Source organism: Emericellopsis cladophorae (assembly GCF_022114955.1).
Source record: "Emericellopsis cladophorae strain MUM 19.33 chromosome Unknown NODE_25_length_288687_cov_117_495977, whole genome shotgun sequence".
In the NCBI taxonomy this organism is placed as follows: Eukaryota; Fungi; Ascomycota; class Sordariomycetes; order Hypocreales; family Bionectriaceae; genus Emericellopsis; species Emericellopsis cladophorae.
The window spans coordinates 1-23,379 of record NW_026250950.1 but is presented as its reverse complement, the minus strand read 5'-3'; the positions used below and the strand labels follow the sequence as shown (position 1 = coordinate 23,379).

The window sequence follows — 23,379 nt, the reverse complement described above, 5'->3', positions numbered from 1 at the left end:
AAGGCGGTGACCCCAACGCCTCTCAAACTTGACGGACGCGCCGCCTTGGAGGCTTTGACTCGCGTATTACACACCATGTGCCCGCTAACAATTCCGAATAATGCAACACGCCCGTGAGAAAAGGCTGTACGCTGGCACTGCGTACGGCTGGTTGTCCTTAGCATCCTCCGAGGCGCTGAGACGAACGCGCAACATGCGCCAACGACACCGCCTGATTCCACCATGCACGCTGCTCACGACTTTCCTGCTCGCTTAGAATTCGACTGTCTAAGTCAGAGCTGTCAAAACGGATGTCTGCTCGATGATCCTCACGATTTATGGTAGATGCGGAGCCTGCCCTTACATATATGTAGAGATATGTCCACCACATTGAAACAAAAGATCTTTGCTCTCCGACGCAGAGGTCGATATACGCTCTGGCCTTGGGGAGTGATTGTCCATTGGTCATTCAAATCTCGACTTGTAGCTCAGCAAGCAGCGAGAGGCACTGGGGCCAGTGTTCGTGATGTCGTGAGCCACATCTATGATGTCTCAAGACTGCGAGACAATGGTGACCGTTCGCCACTACGCAATCATACACATCATAAAAAAGAAAGAGAGCCCTTAAGGAGACAAGAGATGCCTTTCAATCTTCTCACTACCAGAGCCTCTTTTCTGGCACCGTTCCATAGTTCACTCGAGCGCAGGAAGCCTTCGTTGAGGCGCGCCCCTTTTTCAAACAAAGCCCAAAGCCCTGACTCCTCCCAGAAGTCTCAGCCAGCCTCATTGTGTCGAGCAGCGGCGATGTCTCAAACCCGCCCTTCTTTCTTTTCGTCCTACACGTACCTTATGTAATTCTTCATGCTGCTGGGGAACGCCCTCAATCACCTAGCCCAACTTGAGTTCCGGCCCAGTCCGGCGTGAAGATCCCCGAGTTCGCAAAGGCATTAGGTCTTGATCTTTCACGCCATTCATACCCAGGATCTCATCGCATATAAAGTTGACGTCGAGGGTCTCATATTGATGAGTGCTGTTAAGAAGTCAGTGCCGCCTCATGGACGAGGGATATCTTCCTCTGCTGCCAAGTCTTGACACAATCCAGCATGGCACTAACAGTCAAGCAGCTGAACGGTGATACCTGTTTTCTACTATCGTTCGAGCCAATCTTGCCGGATGATGCGGTGCCTTCTAACGTCCATCAGCCGTTTCACATCCTAGTCGATCCATGGCTATCCAGTGCCACTGAGGGCTTCCATCGACGGTTGTCAACCACGACGCAATGTCATTCGGAACTCTTTCCCTCTGTTCACCAACTTCGCCTCCAGATGTCATCATTATCATTCAGAATCGACCTGATCACTGTAACAAGAGAACACTACTGCAATTTCCAGAGAATGGAACCAAAACGATTGTCCTCGCTGAGCCTTCCGCAGCCGAAAGGATCAAGAGCTGGCGACATTTCAACCCAGAGAATGTCATTGCGATGACTCAGTGGGAATACCACCACAAGAGCGGCCAAAACCAGTCCATACGTATCGATGTGCCGTCCTCTACCCCGCGTGGTGACCCCGGCGAGGTCACCATAGCGCTCGTTCGTGGGCATCATGATGTCCGCAACCGACATCAAGCATTTGGCATCACGTACCGTCCGCCTCCATCTCGAGTGAGGATATTGAATCAAATTGGTCCCTTCCCGCCGACGACGCCAGACTCCAACTCCAGGTCTCCAGTACCCATGAATCAACAACACCTCGGTCCGCCCACCATCCGCCAGGTGATTCCGTTGTCTCCTACGCCGCCGGCATCTCCATCGCTTCAGTCGAAACGGTCGACCGCGTCCCTCACGTCGCAGTGCCGAGATCGAACTATCTCAGTCATCTATGCGCCTCATGGCATAGACTACTCTGGCTTGGAGGCGTTCGTGACGACCCATCTTGTTGCTGAGGCGGCATTACTCCTGACTGCCCCCCTCCATCCTTTCGACGACGTTCGTAGCCCGTTGTGGCTCAGTCGATCATTGAATGTCAAGGGAATGACTTCCGGCCGTAAACGGCGAGGACGACATGTGCCAAGGCTTGGATCAGCACTCATGACGGGGAGAGAATCACAAAGGGCATCATGCATACGGCCTGCACCGACGCATCTGTCACGTCTACGATGTTCGGCAAGGACTTGAACCCTCGCGCGTATCTCTGGAAATGACACCGTCCGCTCAAAAACCCACCCGTGCCCTCACGAGCGAAGGCATCTGGGAGGAAGAACCTGAATATTTACTGAAGAATACATTCGATAAACTCGGGGAGCACGATTGGGGCGCTTCTCAGCATATTGAGGCTCTGAAAGGTTGATCAGACAGGGCCGGGGCACCATTAAAAGCCGACAGCACCATTGTCTTTGCATCTCTCATATGAAACGACACTTGGCTCATCAGCAGACAGGGTTAATACGAAGTGACTCACAGCCTTACGATTTCGAATGTAGCATAAAAACCACAAGTTCAACAAAACGGTATTTTGAAAGGCGCCAATCGCTCTAGGTATCCTCAATTGCACAGGGCTGGAAAGCGCCACCAACTCACTTCATCTGCTTCAAGATCTCACTGAGGAAGTCTTCAAAGCTGAGTGTGATGTAGCCGTCCCTATCGTCATCGTACTTCTTGAACACGTCGGTCATGCGCTTCAGCGAGATACACGCCTGCACAAACAGGTCAAAGCTCATCACCCCCTCCTGACGCTTGTCGTAGGTCCTGAACAGCAGCTCGACGAACTGTGGGCTGAGACGGTAGCGGAAGGCTACCAAGGCGTCCGTGAACTCGCTCAGCGAGATGTTGCCGCTGCGGTCGACGTCGAAGCGGTCGAACAAGGTGCGCCAAGAGGCGAGGAAGGACCACAGGCCGCAGAACTCGTCAAACCCAATGGTGCCGCTGCGGTCCGTGTCGAACATGCGGATCATCATCCTCACGGTCTGGGGGTCGAAAGAGGTCCAGTCGCCGTTCACGAGGGCAGCAGAGAGCTCCTTTTCCGAAAGGTGGCCGGTGCCTGCCAATGTCAGTCGTGGGAGCTTCCCACCTTGTCCACTGTAAGCCTTACCATCCTTATCGACAGCCCTGAAGAGAGGCAGGAGTGTTGGATCCGATGCTGAACCGTCCGCACTAGGCGATGCAGGCGGGCGCGAGCTCGTCGGCGGTCTATTGTGACTTGGAGGAGGTCGGTGCCCTGACGCCTGCGCAGGCGGCGAGGAAAGCCCGTAGTGCGATGAGCTCTGTCGGGTTTGAGAGGGCAGCGGCGGCGCCGGCTTCTCGTACCGCGGCGCGGGTGCTGCATTGGCTGCACTCGGGGTCGCGCCAGGTCTCTGGAGGCATTGTCAGTCGCTTCGGTATCTGCGCTCGACAGTTTCTGCACGCACATCTGGCTCGGCGAATCTGTCCACAGATAGGTAGATTAGCCCTGTCGCGTGGGGAGGGGGCCCAGGGGGTAAGCGCTGGAGCTTCTAAGAATACCTGGGAAGGGCGTCGGGGTCGTAGGGTTTGTTGTACGCCATTGTGAATACTTTTTAGGATGACCGAGCTTGGAAACGTGCCGTCGACGGTGATGTCGACGTGGAAGTGTCGAAAAGCCTGGAGGGGAGTCGAGCTGATGAATGCCGCGGCATGCCCGATTGCGTAGGCGTACTGCCCAAGCCTCAGCCCAGGATCCCTGTTGGAGGGGCTCTAATGCGGGGCAATAATGTCGCGAAGCAATGAGATGCGCGCGGTGGACACTATTCGCGATACAAACTGATCCCCCTCACTTACAGTCTCGCCTTCTCAGATCCCATCGTTGCTCAGTGCACATGTCGCGAACAGGCACAATAGGGGGCTGGCGGATTTTCTAATATTGGGGTCGTGGGATCAACTGGCGGGACCAAACGTTCCGGCAGTTACTGTGAAAGCGAAGGCACCGACGCGGAATCAGCGATCAATGGGTCATCGCTGGAGCTTGAAGTTTGCGGCATCGGATTTCTCCCCACATCAAGGTCTTTACTTCTGCAGAGCACCTCTGGTATAAGAACTGAGAGCGACACTTTTTGGCTGCCCGGGATTTTCATCCCCAGCGCGTAGAGACCGTGACTTTTGAGGTGTTCGAAGCGCCAACTGCAAGACCAACTCGCTACGCGCCCAACCACCAAGATGGGCTCAACCGTTGATGATCACGACGAGAACTTTTGGCTCTTTGGCTACGGGTACGCATGCTGTTCAGCCATGATCGACGTAACGTATACAAGCAGCTGACACTCGGCCCTATTGCAGGAGCCTCATCTGGAAGCCCCCGCCACACTTTGGTACCACGCCGCATGCAGGGACGGATCAAACCAGTGCACTGACGGGACCTTGACAGACAAGAGAATCCCCGGCTGGGTCGACGGCTATGTTCGACGGTTCTGGCAAGCCAGGTTCGCTATGGCTGACTTCTCCACCGGCTCGGAGTTTCCTGTTAACGCTGTACAGTGAGGACCACCGTGGCACGCCAGAGGCGCCTGGGCGCGTCGTCACCTTGATCGAGCGTTCACACTGGGACACATTGGGGGACCACCACCACGATGCGCCCAAGAGCGTCTGGGGCGTCGCATATCACATCAAGCCCGCAAAGGTAGCAGAGGTCAAGAAGGACCTTGACATTCGCGAGATCAATGGGTATTCCATCCACTTTGCGCCCTTCCAGCCGGCCGACGGATCAGCCGAGATCAAGACCCTGGTGTACATTGGGACGCCGGACAACGAGCAGTTTGTAGGAGTGCAGGACCCCCAGGAACTGGCGGCGCATATTCACAAGAGCGAAGGGCCCAGTGGACTGAACAAGGAGTATTTGCTCAACCTGGACAAGGCCCTCTGTGAGCTCGACGCCGTGGCGGATAGCCACATTCATGATCTGGCAGATCGTGTCAGAGCGCTGGATGGTCCTTCACACGCGGATCCAAGGTCGCCCGCGTTCCACCGCAACACCAGCACGCGGGAAGCAGAAGAATTCGAAAAAACAGCGTGATGAGGCCGATGGCTTGGAAAGGGACAGGGGTCAGTTATATTGGGTGCTGTCCAGATAATACACTTTCCCGGAATCCGCTCTCAATATTTTCCCATCCATAAGTCTCTGAAGGGACAATCTGCCATTGTCCAGTCCTGAACTATCCGGCCGTGGTCATCATCACTTCATCATCGTCATCAAATTGAACGGCCGTCAAACATGTCCCTCAACCTCTGGCACCGAGATTTTCCCTAGAACGACCGGTGATCCCCTTTGCGATGACAGAATGCGACGCAGGGGCCGCTGCGTTGGCCAGGCCTCCAGCCAGGTCCGCGTTGACCTGTAGGCTTGGTTGCTGAGTATCAGAAACCCTTGCTGCAGTGCAATGTAATCAGAAGAAACGAAATGAACCAGAGCTATACGCGACCTAGAAACCGCGCCCGGACTGGGGAGGGCCCTGGGGGCCGCCCGGTTGAGGCATCTGCTGCTGCTGCGAGGGATCGTAGCCGTACTGAGGGGGCGCATAGCCTTTGGATTGTCAGCAGCCGATCTTGCTGTCCCGCGAATGTATCTCACGTACCTTGGGGAGGGGGCCCGGAGCCGTAGCCAGGCTGGGGGTAGCCACCGCGACCGTACTGCATGGGCTGCTGCTGGTACATGTTGGGACCGCCGCCGTTCATGGGATATCCGCCCTGGGGAGGTCCGCCGTACTGCATGGGTCCGCCGTTGAAGCCGCCGCCGCCGCCGCCGCGGCCTCCGAAGCCTCCTCCGAAGCCGCCACGGCCACCACGGGGGCCGTTGTCCGAAGCCTTGTCGACTCGAATAGCACGTCCATCGAAGCTGAGCGACGAATTAGTCTTGGGTCAACTGGACAAGGAAGGGCAGGTCATACTCGACGTTGTTCATGGCGCTGATGGCCTGCTCGGCATCAGCCTCTTGGGTGTAGCGCACGAAGCCGAAGCCACGGCTGCGCCCGGTATCACGGTCCTTCACGACGACCTAGACGGCAGAGCCGAGTCAGCTGGATTCTTGGCGCGCGCTGTCGGGGAATGAAGGCGAAGATAGATTGATGGAAGCATCAATCGAAGCGACACGGGAAGGAGAAGTCGACTGGGGGAATGGGAGGTGGCTCGATTCGCGCCAGGTGTGCACGTACAGCTTCCTCAACAGGACCGAACTCCTCAAACTTCTGGCGGAGGGTAGCCTCCTCGGTGTGCCAGGCGAGGCCTCTGTCGGGGGATGTAGAGTCAGCATATTGAACCAAAGCGCCTGGTTTGGAGCGAGAGTCTTACCCAATAAAGAGCTTCGACATAATGGCTGAGCTTTGCGATTAGGCAAGAAAGGTAAGGTAAGGGTAGGCGGGTGTTTTGTTGAACTTGGGACTGTTTTCGCGACGGATACGACGCAAAAATAGTAGCGAGAATGGTAGGTGAAGTGAAGCTCAGAGCAAAGAATGCAAGAGACAGGTAGACGCAAACGCACACACACACACACACACACAGGCAGCGATGTAGTGGAAAGGACAGGCGAGATTGCTTCTTGAGGGATGAGAGAACACAAAGCAAGGTCGGGTCAGAACGTCAGTGACTGGACCCCGGGGGCATATTAGAGACTGGAGCCGCCAGCAGAAGCTTGGGGCCTGGCCTTGGGCCCAGCCGTTGGCTGCCTCCCAGCTGCCGGGAGCTGGTCCCATATCAGCCAGTCACAAAGCAGTCCGCCGTATCATTACTGGATGCTGTGGCAGTGTAGCCGGCCTGGCGCTGGCCATCAATGTGCTCAACAAGCCAAGCTTTCGCCGCGTGCCGCTGTACCTAGGTCGTTCCAGGGGCGGGCAGCCCTGCGCTGGACCCTACGGGCTTGCAGTTGCAGTGATGCCAGTCACTGCTCAGGCACCGGAACCGTGACGACCGCGTCAGCCTAGAGTGACCGGACTTTACTCCGTAGTCAGGACGAAATAACATCTGAGAATGTACTCTGGCCACGGCGCTTACTTGTGTAGCACTCGCATGTCCATTGAAGCCATGGTGAGCTCAAACTGAGATGATCCTACAGCATTATCCTACTGGAGGGGCGGCGACGCATGCACGCTAGCGCGGATCGCGGGGACTGGACATGGGCGTCGACAATTCGGATTTCGCATTGCTCAGTTTCCCGAGGGAATCCTATCGGGTTATCGCAATGTCTACTGTTTTATGGAGGTTATTCACGAACCAGAGAAAGATTCACCACCGGTGACGAACTGGAGCCTGGATGTTATAGAGCTCCACAGGCGTGTCAGTCCGTCGCCTGCGTCGCGTTCAATCAGAGGCTGCAACCTCTTCACATGGCGCCCTTCCCAGGCTCACAGCCCCTCGGGAGACGCAAGTCCCAGCGCAAGCACCGACTGCAAAGCCGTCCGACCCGCCAGCAGAGTCTCACGGAGCCATCACGCAGCTGGGGCAAGCCGTGCGTGTGGTCGATTGCAGGCGATTTATTCCCAGCTTCCGCCGGAAAGTTACCTCCATGTCGTCTTCCAGGTCTCCAGTTCCGTCCCGCGGAGGAGGCTGGACAATCTTGCCCACTGCAGGACAGGTTCGAGTCGAATGTGGCGTGCGGGACATCTCCTCCCGGTTCCCACATCCCGAATGGCTATTTGCGACGTCACGGTCATCTCTTGAACGGTGTCTTGCACGCAACACCCTTGGGGCGGGCGTGTTCATGAGTGTTTTTCAACTATGATTTGGACTGCGCGTTGGCACCGAGGCATAAAACCGCTGATCTGACCGACACCATCACGGGCCAAAGTGGCTGCACTGGGTCCAGTCTCAGTGCCTCCATGTTCTCAAGAACTTGAATTTTCGTGCGTGCGGGGTAGGTTTTCGGCTGGCCTGTTGTCTAAAACCTTAATAACACACTGACCATAATACCAGCACCCCTCTATTATTATACCAGGTAGGTTTAAAAAATCAAAATAAAAAAAGCAAGGATACATCGACTCGGCACAGCTTTCGGTTCTTCTCAGAAGAATTCTTGCTCCTTCATGGTTGTGCAGGATTCACAACCTTAAGCCCAACCCGAACGGGAGTGTCGGCGTGAGGAGACTGGTCTGACTGGAGCTGCATTTTTAAGCATAACACGAATGCAAAGCATGTCGTGTCTTGCTGAACAGCTAATCAACCCCGGCAGTCCTGATAGTATTCAGACTGAACGAGGTCCATGCGCTGATCCCAGGAAAGCCTTCGTCGCAAAGTGAGGCCCAAGTTACGATGCTAATCAGGGACCTTATCTACTACTATCGACAGTGCGCCACGATGGGCGCCACATGGCTTCTCACCAGCGCGCGCAGCTGCAAGTGCCATGCAGGGATCCGCCACATGGGCCTGGCGTCCGCCACGATCTGTCGAGCACTGCCAAATCAGGCAAGTAGCTCTCTTGCACCGTGTCTATGCGGAGGTCCTTTACGTGCACTACGAAGCCTTCATGTTTATTTACCAAGTCAGGTGGCAGCTTCTGATATATGTCTATCAGCGCTACTCCAGGCAGGAAGGAACCCAAGCCACGCACGATAGACCGTAACCTGTTTAATATCTGTCACCAGGCAGAGTAACGGTCTCGAGTCAGTCTGTGCCGGACCCATCGCAGCTCGCATCGACCAGAAACCTCTCTGATGACATGCCTGCGCCAGGTAGCCGTCAGCACTCACCGTGTGGCCAACGGTCTGTTCCGAATTCAGCTCGCTGCGACGACATGGCATTTGTCCAGACCTGGATCGCCGAGGTTGAGTCAGGATCTCCAGTGGCCATCGGCATGGATGCAACAGCGCCGTCGAGGCAGCGTCAACATGATCCCGGTATCGAATCAACATCGATTCCCAATGACATGCCTCCAGACGGCCATCGCCATGGTACTCGGGAACGAAAGCTGCACCAACGCACATACGAAGAGTCATCCTCGGCTGCCATACCGCCGGACGTTCATGCCAAAGCTCCGCGAAGGAAGACAAAGGCAGACAAGTACGAACCGAACCATACAGCTCAGCGTGTTCGGAGGTCGTCTCAGGCGACTAGAGCCAGGACTAGGAAGAAGAAAAATAAGACCTTGCGAGCCAGCAAAGAAGTCATGGAAAACTTCGAATCAGATGTCTTGGGACCTGGACCAGTGATAGTAAGGACACACATCTGGCCAGTCCATGTGTATGTTCAGCTACACTGACACGCGGCATAGACGAAGCCCAATTTCACGGCCGGACTCTTCTCAAACGGTCGAGGCGCGGGTCGGAGACACAGTAAGCCCCTGAGTATCATTCATCGACTTCTCGAAGCTGAAGATGGCAGTGGCAGATCTTGAATTTCATGAATTGGGTATCTTCAAACGGTCACATGACGATGTGGGCAATGGAAAACAAGGATCTCGGGGAAATGCAGATAAGACCAAAAGACGGAACCAGCGACGCCACGAGGTGCCCCATGAGCAATCACACCGACGCAGAAACTTGCTCTCTTCCTCGGCAGAGCCAAGATCGAAACATCCGCAGTCGAAGCCCGACAAGAGGAGCGAATTGGTGGACCAAGACACGTCACAATCTGACTCCGAATCCGAGGGAAATGGGACATCGGAAGGATACACCGAGACAGACAACATACCAGATCGTGTTAACAGATCGCGAAAGGCCCCGTGCGGCACGAAGAGCCAGGATTCAACAAGGCGAATATCAGTAGACCAAGATCGAACATCTGCGATGCCCCCCAGCAAAGACAAGAATAAGGGTGCCAACAGCTACTCCGAACGTGCGGATGAAGCATACAAGTGCTCCGGTATCGATGCTCTCAAAGCACTCATTGCAACAGGAGTGTTTGACTACGCCAGAGGTCCGGTCGACGCAATTCCTGACGGCAGTGACGGCAATTCAGTTGTCCATAAATGGGTAGGCCAAGGATATCAGCAAGCTGTTGGTCAGCGCCCGGCCCCTAGAAGCGCGGATCAAGAAAACTTCTGCGATCACTATGCCCCCGTTGCTTGGCCGCAGCAGCCTCCATCCATGCCCACAATGACCAGTACTTCAGAGAAGCTGCCGTATCCCACGAATTTCGCTCAAGATAGGAGACAGGGCAAGCATGTCGGGCTGCCTGCGTATCTACCTTACACCTTTTGTCGATGCGAGGATGTGCCAGTGCCCGATACTAAGCCTAGAAGAAGGGATATTGACTGCCTCTCTGAGACAATCGAGGAGCATATTTCCCGAACCGAGGCCACATCAATTCCTGACGTACGCTTGGCTAACCCCCTGGACAAGATCGACTTTCCCCAGGATAATCCGCTCGGTGTGGTGTCGACCACTTTTGACCAAATACCACAAATGGCTTCCCGACAACACCAGGGAGCGCCACGATTCACGCATATTGACGAAAGGGAAATGAAGGCTTTCTGGAGACCGAACCCTTTCATCTGACACTGGTACTCTGGGAAACCCATCGTGCCCACAGATCTTGGCACCACTCACTCCGGTTCCTGGTCTTGCCATTTCGACTTGAGCTCTTGTACGTCGAATCCGCACCTCTCAGCTTTCGCCACAACTGCGTGAGCTTTACCGACTACAGGGGCATCTATCATCTTCCCGTTGAGTGTCCAGGCGCCTCGGCCCGACTTTGCAGCCTTTTCGTCCGCGATCGATATCCTTACTGCCCACTCAACTTCCTCTTTGGATGGGGCATAGAATCTTTGGACAGTCTCCACTTGGATAGGGTGAATGCATTGCTTTCCGTTGAATCCCATGGCATTACCGCCACGGCATTCTTCTTCCAATCTCTTGATGCCTTCCTCGCCCTTGAAAGAAGTACACACTAGGTCGATGGCGCTTGGGAGTTCTGCTGCGCGCGCTGCGGTGACAATGGCTGATCTGGCGTACAAAAACTCGGTCAACGATGGTGTGCGTGTGATGGACAGGTCAAGCGCAAAGTCTTCGGCGGCGAAAATCAAGCCACTCAAGTACGGGGAGGCTCTGCAGATTGAGCCCAGATCCATGATAGCTTTAGCAGATTCGATCAGTGCTATGATTTTGATAGGGTTTTTGGAATCCTTCTCATGGCGCTCTGGAGCTACGTGTCGCAGAACATCGGTTACGAAGCTCAAGTCGGCGGCAGATTCGACTTTGGGTACGACGACGGCGTCTACGGCTGAGACCGAGCCTAGAGATGAGAGATCCTGGAGCGCGAATGGTGTCGAGACCGCGTTGATTCGGACGGCAAACTCTCCAATGCCTTTTGGGCGTGATGAGATGCCACTCATGTGAGACTTGAGCTGGTCTCTGGCTGTAGGCTTCATGGACGGGGTGACAGAGTCCTCGAGGTCGTACGTGACATTATCCGAATTGAAACCAACGGACTTGGTTAGCATCTTTTGGGAAGATGATGGCACTGAAACGTCAGTTATGCAGTATTATGGATGCAACATAGGTGTTACCATAAAGCAGTGAACGGCGTATGATCGCCGACGATTTGGCGGCAGCTGCCATGGTTGAGGAGGTGGTGAGATGGAGTGAGCGCAGAATTGCACAATTTTTTTAAAAAATGAGTGCTGTTTAAGAGTCTCAGCTGGTAGATTAAAGCAAGTGTCCAGAAGAATTCCAAGAGCTGTTGTTATGCTGGTCTACGGACTACAAATCGGCTTTACCATGGACTAGGGAAGATGAAGTTGCCGAGATGGGAGGCTGGAGGAAAGGTACGTACCTTAACCCCACAGCCTAGTCCACCTGGTTCTGATCGCAGGTACCTGAGCATTCTGCCGCTGCCCACCGCCTGCTGAATGAGCCTCGCGTCCATGTCTGCGACGCCGATCATCGTGTCTCCTATTGAGCTATGGGGCTACGTAGCTTCAATACCTTTTAAGCAGCCACGCCAAGCCAGTGCAGTCCATTTCGCGACTGCTTCACCCGCGAGACCCCTTTAAAACCCCCGTGCACGACGCTGCATTCGACAAACGACACTCCTTTGCAGCAGCGCCCTTGACGAAACGCAACGATTGTTCGCCGACCGATCATGGACGCGTCGCAACCGCAACCACAGGCTCAGCCCCAGCCCGAGGCTGGCTCGCTGAGCTGGCGGCTCAGTTCGCATCCCATCACACTGTTGACTTTTCTGGGGTTCAGGATATGTATGCGGACGATTGCGACGACTTGTGGACCACGCAGAACTGACAATTGTGCACAGCGAGTGTCTTGATCTACTTCCTTGGACTATGGATCATCAAGAGCATGTAAGCACGCAATGGTCTCTCCCCCCTCCCTGTCAAACTGTGCCTGACCCAATCCGCCCAGGATCATGATCTTCATCGTCACCATTCTCCTGCTCGCGGCCGACTTTTACTACCTCAAGAACATTGCCGGCCGTCGACTCGTCGGTCTCCGCTGGTGGAATGAGGTCGACCCCTCGACGGGCGAGTCGAAATGGGTCTTTGAGAGCAGCGATCCTGCGACCAAGACGGTCAACGCGACCGACTCGCGATTCTTCTGGATGGCGCTTTATGTGCAGCCCGTGCTGTGGGTGGCCATGGCGATCCTGGCCCTCGTGAGGCTGCAGTTTCTCTGGCTGCCTCTTGTCAGTGAGTACATGCCCATCCGGATGCCCCTGAATAGGAGGTGTAAAAAAGAAGGAAAAGAGATAAAGGGCCCCATTTCGCTAACAAGGCGCACAGTCATTGCGTTGGTGTTGACAGTCATGAACACCCTGGCATTCTCACGATGCGACAAGTTCAGTCACGCGTCGAACTTTGCCGGCAGCGCGTTTGGAAGCACCAATTTGGCGGGCAACATTGCGAGCAACATGGTCGGGCGCTTTTTCTCGAGGGGCTGAGTGGCAGGCCCGTCCCGGCGCACGGCTGTCCATGTGCATATTTCGCGTTGGGAGCTATTTAGCGATCGGTTAAGCACGAACTTGCTTGCTGGGCGTGTACGGAGGCTATGGTGCCTCGGCTATTGTACGATACTCCACGGCGGACACAGCGAGCCCTGGTGTGGTATCAAAACTACGTACCATGATGACGGACGGAACTGAGGGGTTCGGCTTATCACACACAGCTGTCGCAAAAACGAATACATGCATACATGCTCAGACTCAAAAAAGGAACGCCATCATGCCCAACTCCGTTACGACAGACAGACAAGTCACGTATTGTCAAAAAGTGAAACAAAATCCCTGTCCCAGAGAGCTCATCTTCTCCTCGCGCGCGCAATCTCATCATCCAGCTCCCTTTCTTCTTCCTCCAGCCTCCGGATGTCGTCCTCCGTCATGCCGTCTTCCACCAGATGCGAGTAATCGCGCTGTCGACTCGGTGTGTCTGCCACAGCAGGCTCTCCCCTGACAAGCTCACGCGATGCTGCTCCTGTGGTATGAGTCGCCGCAGCGCCATCATGGGCAGGAAAGCCCCTGGCGGCCACGCCATGCCCGTCGTCAGAATACGGTGAATGTGCGACATTGCCGTCCACCTTATCAAGAGCGTAGGATGTCATGCCGGCCTCGTGCTGGGGGCCTGCGTGTCGTTGCTTGGTCTTGTGCAGGCGGCGACGACGGAGGAGGAAAAAGACCAGGCCGCCAATGAGGGCTAGGCCGCCGACGACGCCGACGACAATGCCAGCAATGGTCCCAGGGGCAAGACCGCCGCCGCCACCACCTCTCCCTGCACTGCTATCAGTGCCCTCCCCAGAGCCTGAGGCGGCGTTGCTGCTGGCAGTCTCGCTGCTCTGGTTGTCGCCGCTTTCTGCCGTCGGGGCAGGTCCTTTGGAAGTCGGGGCGACATCGGGGATAGCGTCACCGGACGACTCGAAGCCATCCTTGTAGTAGTTCAGCTTGGATAGGCTGTCTTGCACCTTCTTCTGCAAATCCTGGCCGTCATCTTCCGGGCCCAGCACGGAGAAGTATCCCGACACCGAGCCCTTGCCCTGCCCGTCCTCGCGTTCCCAATGGACCTTAATGGCGTACGCGCCTCCGTAGCCGACTCCGGTATTGTTTGGGGTAAACTTTGTGAAGTCAAGATCGACGCCAGTCTGTGAGGCATTGACGAGGATATCGCCATGTCCCGGTGGATCTAATTCTCGGAGGGCGACGTACGTCTCCTTGGGCTCATATGGTCCTCCCATCTCCCCCGGTGCATCTGCGATCTGTACGAGATAGATGACGTTGACCTGGGCCTTGTTATCGCCTAGCGACCAAGAGAAGGACTGCCTGCTTGTCTGGGAGTCTGTGCCGCTTTCGAACACGCGGTCCGCGTCAAACTCCTTGTTTTCTGTGAAATTCAACACTCTCTCTCCATCATCGTCGTCGATTGCGAATGCCCCATCGCTGGCACTGGCGCTTTCCTGCTGGGACACGGTCGGGTCGCTATTGTCAGCAGCAGCCGGTGTGGGTTTCGTGGACTGTCTAGCGGTCGAGGCAGGCTGTCGACTTAGAAATGGGTTGTTCTGCTCCGTTTTGTCGCTACCGAGCGGGGTGCCTTGCCCAGTGTTCGCATTATCGCCGCCTTGTCGCGCCCAAATGTCCATGTCCATCGTGTCGCTTATTCATCCGTGCCCAATCGTCTCCCATGTGCTCAATAGCTCCCGCGCTGCTGGGATGTCGAAGCCGCGGAGCCAGAATCGAAAGGAGAGTAGGAGAGGTTTGAGGGCAAGAGGGACAATCCTGAATGAATATGAAGCAGGCAGAAATGACCTGTCCCATCGGATGGAAGATCACCTGTAAGCCTGAGCTGGGGCACTAGCAATGCAGCCACTTGAGATTGGTGGAGGAGCGGGCAAGCACAGGGGTCCAGCTGTGTGTACAAAGCACCTTTTTAGGTCTAGCTCATCGTGCTATCACCAGCACGACTGCAGTCTTCATTGGCAGATGGGCGGGGTTATTGAGGCGCTTGAGGAAAGCTCGCATCCGCCGAGGCCACAGACGCTCGGCTTTTACTCACATCTGGAGCGATGGGTGCTCGCGCCCAAAGTGTGAGTATCTCATAAGGCACCTCATGATGGCTGTGCACTCACTGTTGGTTGGCTCCACCCGGATGAAAATAGACAATCAGGGTCGGGGAGTGAGCCAATGATGGGCTGGCATCTCTCGGGCTGTGCCTTCTCCAAGAATCTGACACTTCATAGTCACCAAGTTAATAGTAGTACCACTACTCTGCAGCAGAGCGCAAGAACCCCGCCCCCCCCCCCCGGAGACCCATTCAGATGCATACGAGCTGATGGAGGGAATTGAAAGACACTGGGATTTTTGACAGCCTGACGCTGAGCTGAAAACCCTTGCATCTGGAGGCTTGGAGTTTGACCACAGTCCGTCCGTCTGTCAAACGGGGCCGCTGATCAAGCCACTATAGAGCGGCTGACCCGCATTAGTGTCTGACAGGTGCATCACCGGTTCTCTTCCCTCTCAGCCTTGCCGTGCTTGGTATCCGTATGTAGGAGATAAATGTGTCCTTGAATCACACACTTCAAAATTCTGTGCAGCATGGATCAGTCACTTATCAGCATGTTGTGCTCTGCTCACGATTAAATCTGCCCAAGGCGTCATTCAGTCCCTCAGCGATGCCCTCTTGCATATGCGCCCGCCGAGTGAGATCCGAAACGTAGCGGAAGCGCGCGGTACTACGATGGCACCTTCGCATCGGGCCACGACGTTTGTTTCTGCAGTGCGCACGCAGCGAAGCGCTGTCCAGACTCCATCCGCTGCAGGCCACAATGGACGTGCGGTCATGTTCGATATTGCCTTCTCATTGTTCATTGCTGCTGGTCCCACTGGTCAACCTCTGACATCTGGTCTGTGTATGTTTGCCCCCAAACCACTGCAGGCAGGATCTCAAGTCGCGAGCGGCAGAGCATCGGTGATCCATCCTAGCCTTCTCAGGCTCACTAGTGTTGGAGATATTTATGGAAGCATCTGAGTGGCCTTGCGAATACTTCAACATGCGACCACGTGACACATGGCCTCACAGAGGAAGGCATGCTCTCTTCTTGCTTCGCCCTCTGAAATTACAACACATTATATGTATATCATGTCTATCTTCCGCCCTTCGTGCCCGCGGTCTTGATGCTGAAAACGCCAGAGGTCCCTCGAGACCTGAATTGCAAAGCACAATGCTGACACCCTGGACGCCATGAAATATTGCTGCCCGCAAAAGCCTCTCTACGCAAACGTCATGGAAATCTCCTTCTCTTTCCCAAAGTCGTCATCATCTGGATCTCCCCAGGGATTGTTCATGTTGACATTCGGCACCGTGTTCGATGACTTGAGATCAGGTCGACTGGCGGTCGTTGTCTCGTCGCGAGACGGCCTTAGACTATCCCCGTACAAGCTTCGAGACTGCGTGGTAGTGTCGTTGAACGACGTGTCAAAAGTCATCTGTATCTCGTCCTCCGGCGGTAGCTGATATGTTGGCACATGATCGGCGCTTCGCGTCTCCCTGAGAGTATTGTAAGGGTTGGCGGGTGCGACAGGGGTCGATGCTGACGACGAAGCGGCAGCTGTCAAGTTGAGCTTCATCGGCGGGAGCGTCGACTTGATCTCCCGAATCTGCAGCTCCTCTTCCTCTGGCTCGCGCTCGCCGCGCATGTCTTTGGCCAGTTCTTCGCGGATCGTGTCGACGTCAAAGAGCGCCCCACGGTACGCTGCGTCTGGATCTTGCTCTGGTCCCGTCGTGGGCTTGGCCTGCTTATCGTCGTATAGCTCCCACTCGGCCTTCTCCGCTCTCTTCTTGCGGCCAAAGATGGAGAAGCGTGACTTGCTGCCAGTCCTGCCCTCCTCTTCCAGCTTCTTGCGTGCCTCCTCAATCTCGTTGATGAGCTCTCTCTGTCGCTCGGTGTGATTGTCAGGGTCCGGATCCTCAATTTCACTGAACACCTCACTCTCCACCATCCAACCACACTCCTTCAGCAGAATGGGCATGGCTGTTCGGTAGGCCATGTGGCCCGCCACATGCTCCGTCACATCGATATTCTCGATCCACGGCAGGTCCTCGATGGCAGCCAGTCCGGCCACGCGACGGATACCACCGCTCGTCACTCGGAACAGGTAGCCGAGCACCCAGTCTGTGCGGTTGTACCCATTCACAAATCGACCTGGTACAACGGTGCGTGCGCGGAGATATTCCTCCTTCTGGTACACAATTGGAGATCCAAAGAGGTACACGTTCTGGATCAAACCGTAAGCACCCCTCTTTGCGAGCTCCTGCAAGCATGAGAAGATGACCCTAGATCCTAGCGAGTATCCGACCAAGGTGACCGGTCTCGTACCCAGATTGCGGTCGATCAGGGAGTCGGCTAGGATCTTGCCAGCAGATATGGCACGGTCGCAGGACACTGTCCACGGGTTGTCGATCAAGTACGCCAGCTTGGTGAGGATGATTGGGATTTGCAACGCGCCCATGAGACCCGTGAGCAGGGTGCTGCCGAGGATTTGCTGGATACTTGATGTGAGAGCCTGCCAATGTCAGTCAATCAGAAAACATGGGCAGGGGCTTGAGTGGACTAACCTCGGTGGCCAGAATCTGGATAGTGTCACCGACGCTCCTCAGCATATCTGGCTCCCACAGCACCGAATAGATGTCACCCATCGTGGCGTCCACTGTACTGAACGGTAGCCGCACGTCATCCACCTTGCCCGTCAACCAGCCCGACACAGACACGATCAAGTTGACGCGCTTGTTGTTGTGCAGAGGACGATACTCAAAGGTACGCACAGCACCTGTTCGCCGATGCGCCGCCTTCGCACCAATGACGCTGCCAGAAGCAGAAGCGGCGGATGTGATGATGGCAGCACCGCCCAATCCGCCGAGGAAGGTACCAGTACCACCGACACCAATGGTAGTAAGCCCAGCGGCAAGACCTGCGCCGATCAAAGGTGCTGCGAGGCCCGCCGACAGACCGATGACGATGCCGCCGCCGACTGTCGCGAGACCCATCATCATGTATCGTCGTTTGAGGGCTTTCTTCCTGCGAGACTCCATGTGCTCCTCCTCGTTCCAGTTCTCCTTTTCGGCAGCTTGCTGCAGTTCCAAGGCATCCGTGATGCGCTTTTCGAAACGGCAAATGTCCAGCCACGGGATCTCCAAGCTCTTGCCCACGCGCTCGAGGAGAACCCTGGACCGCGCGTCGTAGACCGAGTCGGCAATGAGGATGAGGAACAGATCGCAAAGCACGGTCCATCGCAGATCAATGTCGATCTTGCTGGTAGTGGGTAGCTGCGAAGGCGATTGGACTTCCGGCACTTCATCCTGCTCATGAGCTCCGTAGGGCGGTGGAGGCTCAGCAACCGGTTCGTCCGTCGGAGTCATCGGTCGCTTGGATGACCACTCCTCGTCGGGCTTGTCGTTCATGTCGCCCTGCTCGGTGGGTCTGTTGGTTTCTTCACCTTCCTGAGTTAGGGTGTCTTGTGCAACGTCTTCCTGCTTCTGGCTTTCTTCGGCGGCCACATCTTGAGGAGGATCGCTTTCATCCTTTTCTGTCTTCTGCTCCCCCTTGTCGTCGTCCTCCTGCTCGGCCATGGGATTCTTGACGCGGGCATTGGCATGCAACGCCGGCACCAGATCCGCCGGAACGACGCCATGCTCGGCGAGCTGCTCGATCATGATCTGTTCCGCCTCGCTAATGTCCATGTGCGCGTACAGGCGGATCATCATCTTTTGCGCCCACATTTTGGTGTTTTCGGCCGACATGCTGACTTCCTTCCTGATCTTGCGCGTCGACTCAAGCTGCTCGCTTTCCTTGACTAGCTGGGCGATCTCCAAACGGACAACGCCCACGTACGCTACACGTTGGCCCTCGGTCAGGAGGTCCTTTGTGGCCTGCATCTGCCCCACGGCGTCCCGTGCATCGTCGTCCGCGTCCTCCGCCATTGTCGTGCCCTTGTAGCCACCGTCCTTGAACAGATAGTTTGTGTTGTCGTCCATGCTGTTCGCTGATTGCACGTCATCGTCCATCTGCACCCTCGTGTAACCCTTTCCTGCGCCACCGAGTCCTCCGTAGACAACCTTCTCATCCTCCGAGTCCTCGTGTTCCTGCGCAACAAGCCGATTGTCATCGTCGTAGATGTCATATGGCGCATACGAGGGCATGGTTTGCCAGCCTTCGTCTTCATCCTTCTTGTCCTCGACCTGCGTGGAAACTTGCTGATGCGAGAATTCGGACACCCCTGGATCGTTGGGTGCGCTGTTCACACTTGCCAAGCTAGCGATGCTGTGCTGATGGGCATGCCTAGTCTTCTTCTTGGTTTGAGCGGCAGGCTCTTCCCCGCCAGCCATCGGCGCTGGCCCGTCATCTTGAAAAAAATTTCTGTCTGTTGAGGATTCTATTTCTTTCACTACGGCGTCGCTCGTCGTCGCTGGCGTTTCGTCCGCGTGCTCCGATTTCGGCTTCAGCGTGGCAGCATCTTTTCTCTGGTCGGGCTGTTCGGCAGGCGCTTCTCTGGGCGTAGTATGTTGTTCATCATCGCTCGAGGGGCTTGTCGCCGGTTGTTTCCCCTTGCCGGCAGCATCTTCCCCTGCGGAGGTCATGTTGGAATCTTGGGGCTGGTCTTCGTGCGATGTTGCCTCTGTGACTGTCCCCTTCCCATTACTCGAGACATCTTTAGATTCGTCCGCTGGTCCGTCTTCACCATCTTTTGTTTCCGCAGACGTTGAAACAGGCGTAGAGTATTGTCGAATCGGTAGTCCAAAGTCGTCCGTCTCATGCACAACGGCTGGCGCGGCCTGTTGCCCATCTTCTTTCCCCGCCATCATGTGAGATCCAGTATTGTATGACCATTAAATTACACAAGAGCTGAATCAGAGTTCACGTCCCCATCCAGTGCAGGTGTAACGTACTTAGGATGGGACGTCACCGGGAGTAAAGAAGCAAGTAGATAGGTTGATGATGGAGGTGGCGCCGTCTCGCTAGTGGCCGCAATGAAGCAACACCGCCAGAAAAAAAGGACGATAGGCGACCGGGGCAACCGGGTGGGGAAATGCCGCTAAACGACAGGCACCACCAGCAGCTCGAACCCCTGCAGCAACTGGTCTCTTGGCGGCTGATGATCCGAATCACTTTTGGATGTGAGTGATGTGACAGATTCAACCAATGACCGGTATAGCTAAGGTAGGTAGGTATCTTGAGGATTGCGATCTGCTATGGAATTAAACTTTGCGTGGGCGCCCGGCCAAGCAAACCACGAGTACGTACCTGTATGAACGGAGTCTCGAGGATCAGCGAGCGAGGCAAAGACATTCTGGAGCCAACTATACAGGCTTGTAACAGACAAGACTGCTCGTCCAAGCTGAGCTGAGAACTCATCAAACCGCTATTATATCTGATTCCCTGAGCGCGCAGACGACTGCGCACTTTGCTGGTCCAAGACAGTCGCGTGCTCAGCCCACGATACTCGACTGCCAGTCTGGACTACCTCCATACATTCCAAAGGGTATTTCCATGTTGTCCAGCCGTTTTCAGCCCCCTCCTCCTCCCCACCTGAGGCAGGGTCTTAGAGTCACCAATTGGGTAAGTGAGAGCCTGCCAAATTCCAGAGATTCCGACATCCAATGCGCCAGCTCATGTGGTCCATCGCTTCAGTGACCGTCAGACATCTGCGTCGCCTGTCTCTTGCCCCTGTGATTCTGCTGCCCCTGTCTTGGGCGCTCTGGGAGTTTTAGAGTCGGCTGCAGCCTCGCCTGTCTTTTCGGGCTTGCTCGCCGCAGCCTTGGGCTTCTTATTCTGCATCGCGGGGTCCTTTCGCGGCCTCTTCTTCTGCATGGCCAACGGATTCGCACCTTTCACCCCTTTGCCGTGATTCTTCTTGCTCTTCTTTGCTTGGGGGGCTGCCTGCTTCCCGACCTTCTCAGCATCGGCTTCCTTGGCATCACCATTGGTGTCCTTGGCCTCATCGTCGTCGTCGCCGTCTTCCCTTTTCCTCTTGCTCTGGTTTCGTTGCGCGAGACCTGCTCGTAATTTTTGAATCTCCTCCTTTGATCGCAGCTGCGCACTCTCGGGCGGCATGGGTTCCAGGATCATGACACTTCGGTTGACGTAGATTTGTGGCGTGCCCTTGACTGTCCGCAGTACTTGTCGCACACCCTCGTCTTGCGAAGCCACCACGTAGCGGTGCTTGTTCGCGCCCGAACTCTTTGGATCGACAACGCTGGTCAGGCACTCGTCTGTGGGTAACGGGTCGGGGTACTCGTCCGGGTGGTGCCCGCAACGACGTCGTTCGAGGGTTTTGGCGACTTCAATCGCTTCGCTCATCCCGGGTTCTTTTGATTGCGCGTATAGTTTGCGGATCTCGCATTGTGTGATCACTGTCATTTCGTCAGTAATCAAAGTCAAGTGGGAAAAGAGCGGCACGCGTACTAGGCTTGACTTTTCCTCGAACCGTCCTCTCGAGAGCGGGGGTGAGCTCCATCTTGAAGCGACAGGTATCTTTGATCATCCCTGCATCCACTGGGAGCCGTTAGTACACACAGAGAGCAATGCGATAGACGGCGGGCGTACCAATGACCTGGTACGGCTCGCGAAACCCGAAGGTCTGCGAGTACTGCTCCATGAGCTTGCGATACTGCTTCGCCCGCTTTCCTCTCATGATCGCGATTGAACAATGTCTTCAGAGAGGAGTGTTGGATGTGCGGGGGCTGGTCGATTACACAGTGGCTACAATGGGGCAATCTGTGCTTAGTGAATCGTGACAGTGATGCTTCATGATTGTCGGTTCGCGGGAGGCGGAAATTATTTTCTTATCGTCCCGCTCCACTTCCGATAAGGAGTGGCCGCCACCAGCGCGGGCAACATTGGGGACTCCCAATTCGGAGAATGCTGTTCCTCGAGTAACTATTGCGGGTCTACATCTGCTTACTGCGGCAGCGGATGCCAGGCAATGTTTGGAGTCTGCAAGTAGACAGGGTCGTAATTATGCAATAAATAGAGCTCTTGTATCTTGACTATTGTTAATTCCAGTAGAACCGATAGCTCGCCTTCATCTTGTCCCCTATGATAGCCTGCGCGTCGAGGCCAACCAGACGATCCCCCTCCACACTCCACCCTCGAGACTCCAGGTCCCCGACGATATCCGACATGAGCTCGTCTGCGTCTTGGTACCGACTCATTTTGCATTTCTGCACAATCTCGCCAAGATACTCGGCCTCCAAGTCTGGCCACTCCCCCTCGGTCTCGCCGGGGCCCCAACCAGGCTGCGACTGCGTCAGAAGCTCGTACGCTCGAAACCCGAATAGGACAAGGTCCGTGGCTACGTTAGGCATAGTCTTATAATCGTTAATATGCAAAGGATGGCGGGGGTTATTGGGGAAGTCGTAACGGCTTATGTATGGGTATATATAGCCATGGAGTTGGAACTTGGCCGAGTAGAATCCTACATAGCTCAGCGTTAAGTAAGGGAGGGATAACCACCAGTTCCGATTGTCCCAATCGCCGACCACGATGCCTTGGCCATGGAGCAGCTGAAGGGTCGACGCCAGTTGTAGGATCCATTGGTAGAAAATGGGTACGTAGGCGGAGTGAGGACGTCTCGAGGAAGAACCGTAGGTTGTCGTGTAAAGGTCATCTTGGTGATGGTCCAAGAAGAGACCCAACGACGGGCCAGATGGTGTTTTGAATAGCGGGAGTGCTGTCCAAGGATCTCGCCCTTTAAATCTGATCTGTTTTAGTATCTTATTAAAGCTCAAATACAAGGTTAATTCCATACTCCGCTAGGCGTGGATGGGGCATCTTATGGTGTTCTTGCAGAAACTCGCAGGCAATGACCGCCTTCCATGCTCGATGCATCGAGGGGCCTTCGTCCCACTCACAGTCCGCTTCGCGGTCAAATTGATCGTACATGTGCGGTAACATCAATATGGTGTCGGCATCGATTTGTACCATCTCGTATCGATCGCCGATGGTCTCGGCATCATGCTGCTGCTGGCTGGCCGGGAAGCTGTACGGCGACGGGCGCTCCTCACGACCCCGAGGCCGAGGGAGTTTTGTGGGTGCGGAACGCAGCCCTATTCGAGCCATTATTGAGCCTAATTGATTGAGTGAAGGGCTGGTACCAGACGGGTGGGAGGGAAAAGCGCCAGAATGAATATAGAAGCTAAGATAACACCCCCAGTTCTTGACCACCCCTAGACCTTGACCACCCAAGACACGGACCCCTCTTCCACTTTATATCATATTCCAACCGCGTTTTCTCGCGTGATTTGGTAGCTAGATGCTTCAAATTAAGAACACGATATTATTATACCCTTATATATAGAAATTGATATCGAAAACGCGCTTAAAGAGGTCCGAAGTGGGATCTCTTAACGAGTTTGATACACTTTGGAGGTTGTGTGGCTATTCAACCAAGATACATCTGCGCTGTGTGTGGGTGTCACGTGCTGGTCACGTACACGCACAGGTACGATAGCGATAAGATAGCATTAATAACGCCGC

The 23,379-nt window shown here is 55.2% G+C and overlaps 8 protein-coding genes across 8 annotated transcripts; 2 read left to right on the top strand and 6 right to left on the bottom strand.

Moving 5' to 3' along the window:
• Window positions 1-2,553: 2,553 nt before the first annotated feature.
• On the bottom strand, window positions 2,554-3,795 carry J7T54_003202 (Programmed cell death protein-like protein; the record flags this gene model as incomplete). Its single annotated transcript, XM_051506759.1, has 4 exons — window positions 2,554-3,017; window positions 3,069-3,330; window positions 3,542-3,674; window positions 3,773-3,795. 4 exons carry the CDS (start codon window positions 3,793-3,795, stop codon window positions 2,554-2,556), a joined length of 882 nt encoding a protein of 293 aa, XP_051361892.1.
• Window positions 3,796-4,147: 352 nt separating this feature from the next.
• J7T54_003201 (uncharacterized protein) lies at window positions 4,148-5,000 on the top strand (the record flags this gene model as incomplete). Its single annotated transcript, XM_051506758.1, has 4 exons — window positions 4,148-4,200; window positions 4,268-4,299; window positions 4,356-4,410; window positions 4,466-5,000. The coding sequence occupies 4 exons, from the start codon at window positions 4,148-4,150 to the stop codon at window positions 4,998-5,000; spliced, it is 675 nt and encodes a 224-aa protein (XP_051361891.1).
• Window positions 5,001-5,406: 406 nt separating this feature from the next.
• On the bottom strand, window positions 5,407-6,291 carry J7T54_003200 (uncharacterized protein; the record flags this gene model as incomplete). Its single annotated transcript, XM_051506756.1, has 5 exons — window positions 5,407-5,507; window positions 5,560-5,819; window positions 5,872-5,978; window positions 6,136-6,208; window positions 6,272-6,291. 5 exons carry the CDS (start codon window positions 6,289-6,291, stop codon window positions 5,407-5,409), a joined length of 561 nt encoding a protein of 186 aa, XP_051361890.1.
• A 4,163-nt stretch (window positions 6,292-10,454) lies between these two features.
• On the bottom strand, window positions 10,455-11,351 carry J7T54_003199 (Citrate lyase subunit beta-like protein; the record flags this gene model as incomplete). Its single annotated transcript, XM_051506755.1, has 1 exon — window positions 10,455-11,351. One exon carries the CDS (start codon window positions 11,349-11,351, stop codon window positions 10,455-10,457), a length of 897 nt encoding a protein of 298 aa, XP_051361889.1.
• A 641-nt stretch (window positions 11,352-11,992) lies between these two features.
• J7T54_003198 (Golgi apparatus membrane protein TVP23) lies at window positions 11,993-12,805 on the top strand (the record flags this gene model as incomplete). The annotated part of the gene is made up of 4 exons (XM_051506754.1): window positions 11,993-12,107; window positions 12,164-12,209; window positions 12,271-12,554; window positions 12,648-12,805. The coding sequence occupies 4 exons, from the start codon at window positions 11,993-11,995 to the stop codon at window positions 12,803-12,805; spliced, it is 603 nt and encodes a 200-aa protein (XP_051361888.1).
• A 356-nt stretch (window positions 12,806-13,161) lies between these two features.
• J7T54_003197 (uncharacterized protein) lies at window positions 13,162-14,496 on the bottom strand (the record flags this gene model as incomplete). Its single annotated transcript, XM_051506753.1, has 1 exon — window positions 13,162-14,496. The coding sequence occupies one exon, from the start codon at window positions 14,494-14,496 to the stop codon at window positions 13,162-13,164; it is 1,335 nt and encodes a 444-aa protein (XP_051361887.1).
• A 1,621-nt stretch (window positions 14,497-16,117) lies between these two features.
• Window positions 16,118-19,706, bottom strand: J7T54_003196 (putative membrane protein-like protein; the record flags this gene model as incomplete). The annotated part of the gene is made up of 2 exons (XM_051506752.1): window positions 16,118-17,410; window positions 17,463-19,706. The coding sequence occupies 2 exons, from the start codon at window positions 19,704-19,706 to the stop codon at window positions 16,118-16,120; spliced, it is 3,537 nt and encodes a 1,178-aa protein (XP_051361886.1).
• Window positions 19,707-20,538: 832 nt separating this feature from the next.
• J7T54_003195 (rRNA-processing protein-like protein) lies at window positions 20,539-21,535 on the bottom strand (the record flags this gene model as incomplete). Its single annotated transcript, XM_051506751.1, has 3 exons — window positions 20,539-21,254; window positions 21,307-21,387; window positions 21,448-21,535. The coding sequence occupies 3 exons, from the start codon at window positions 21,533-21,535 to the stop codon at window positions 20,539-20,541; spliced, it is 885 nt and encodes a 294-aa protein (XP_051361885.1).
• Window positions 21,536-23,379: the final 1,844 nt, after the last annotated feature.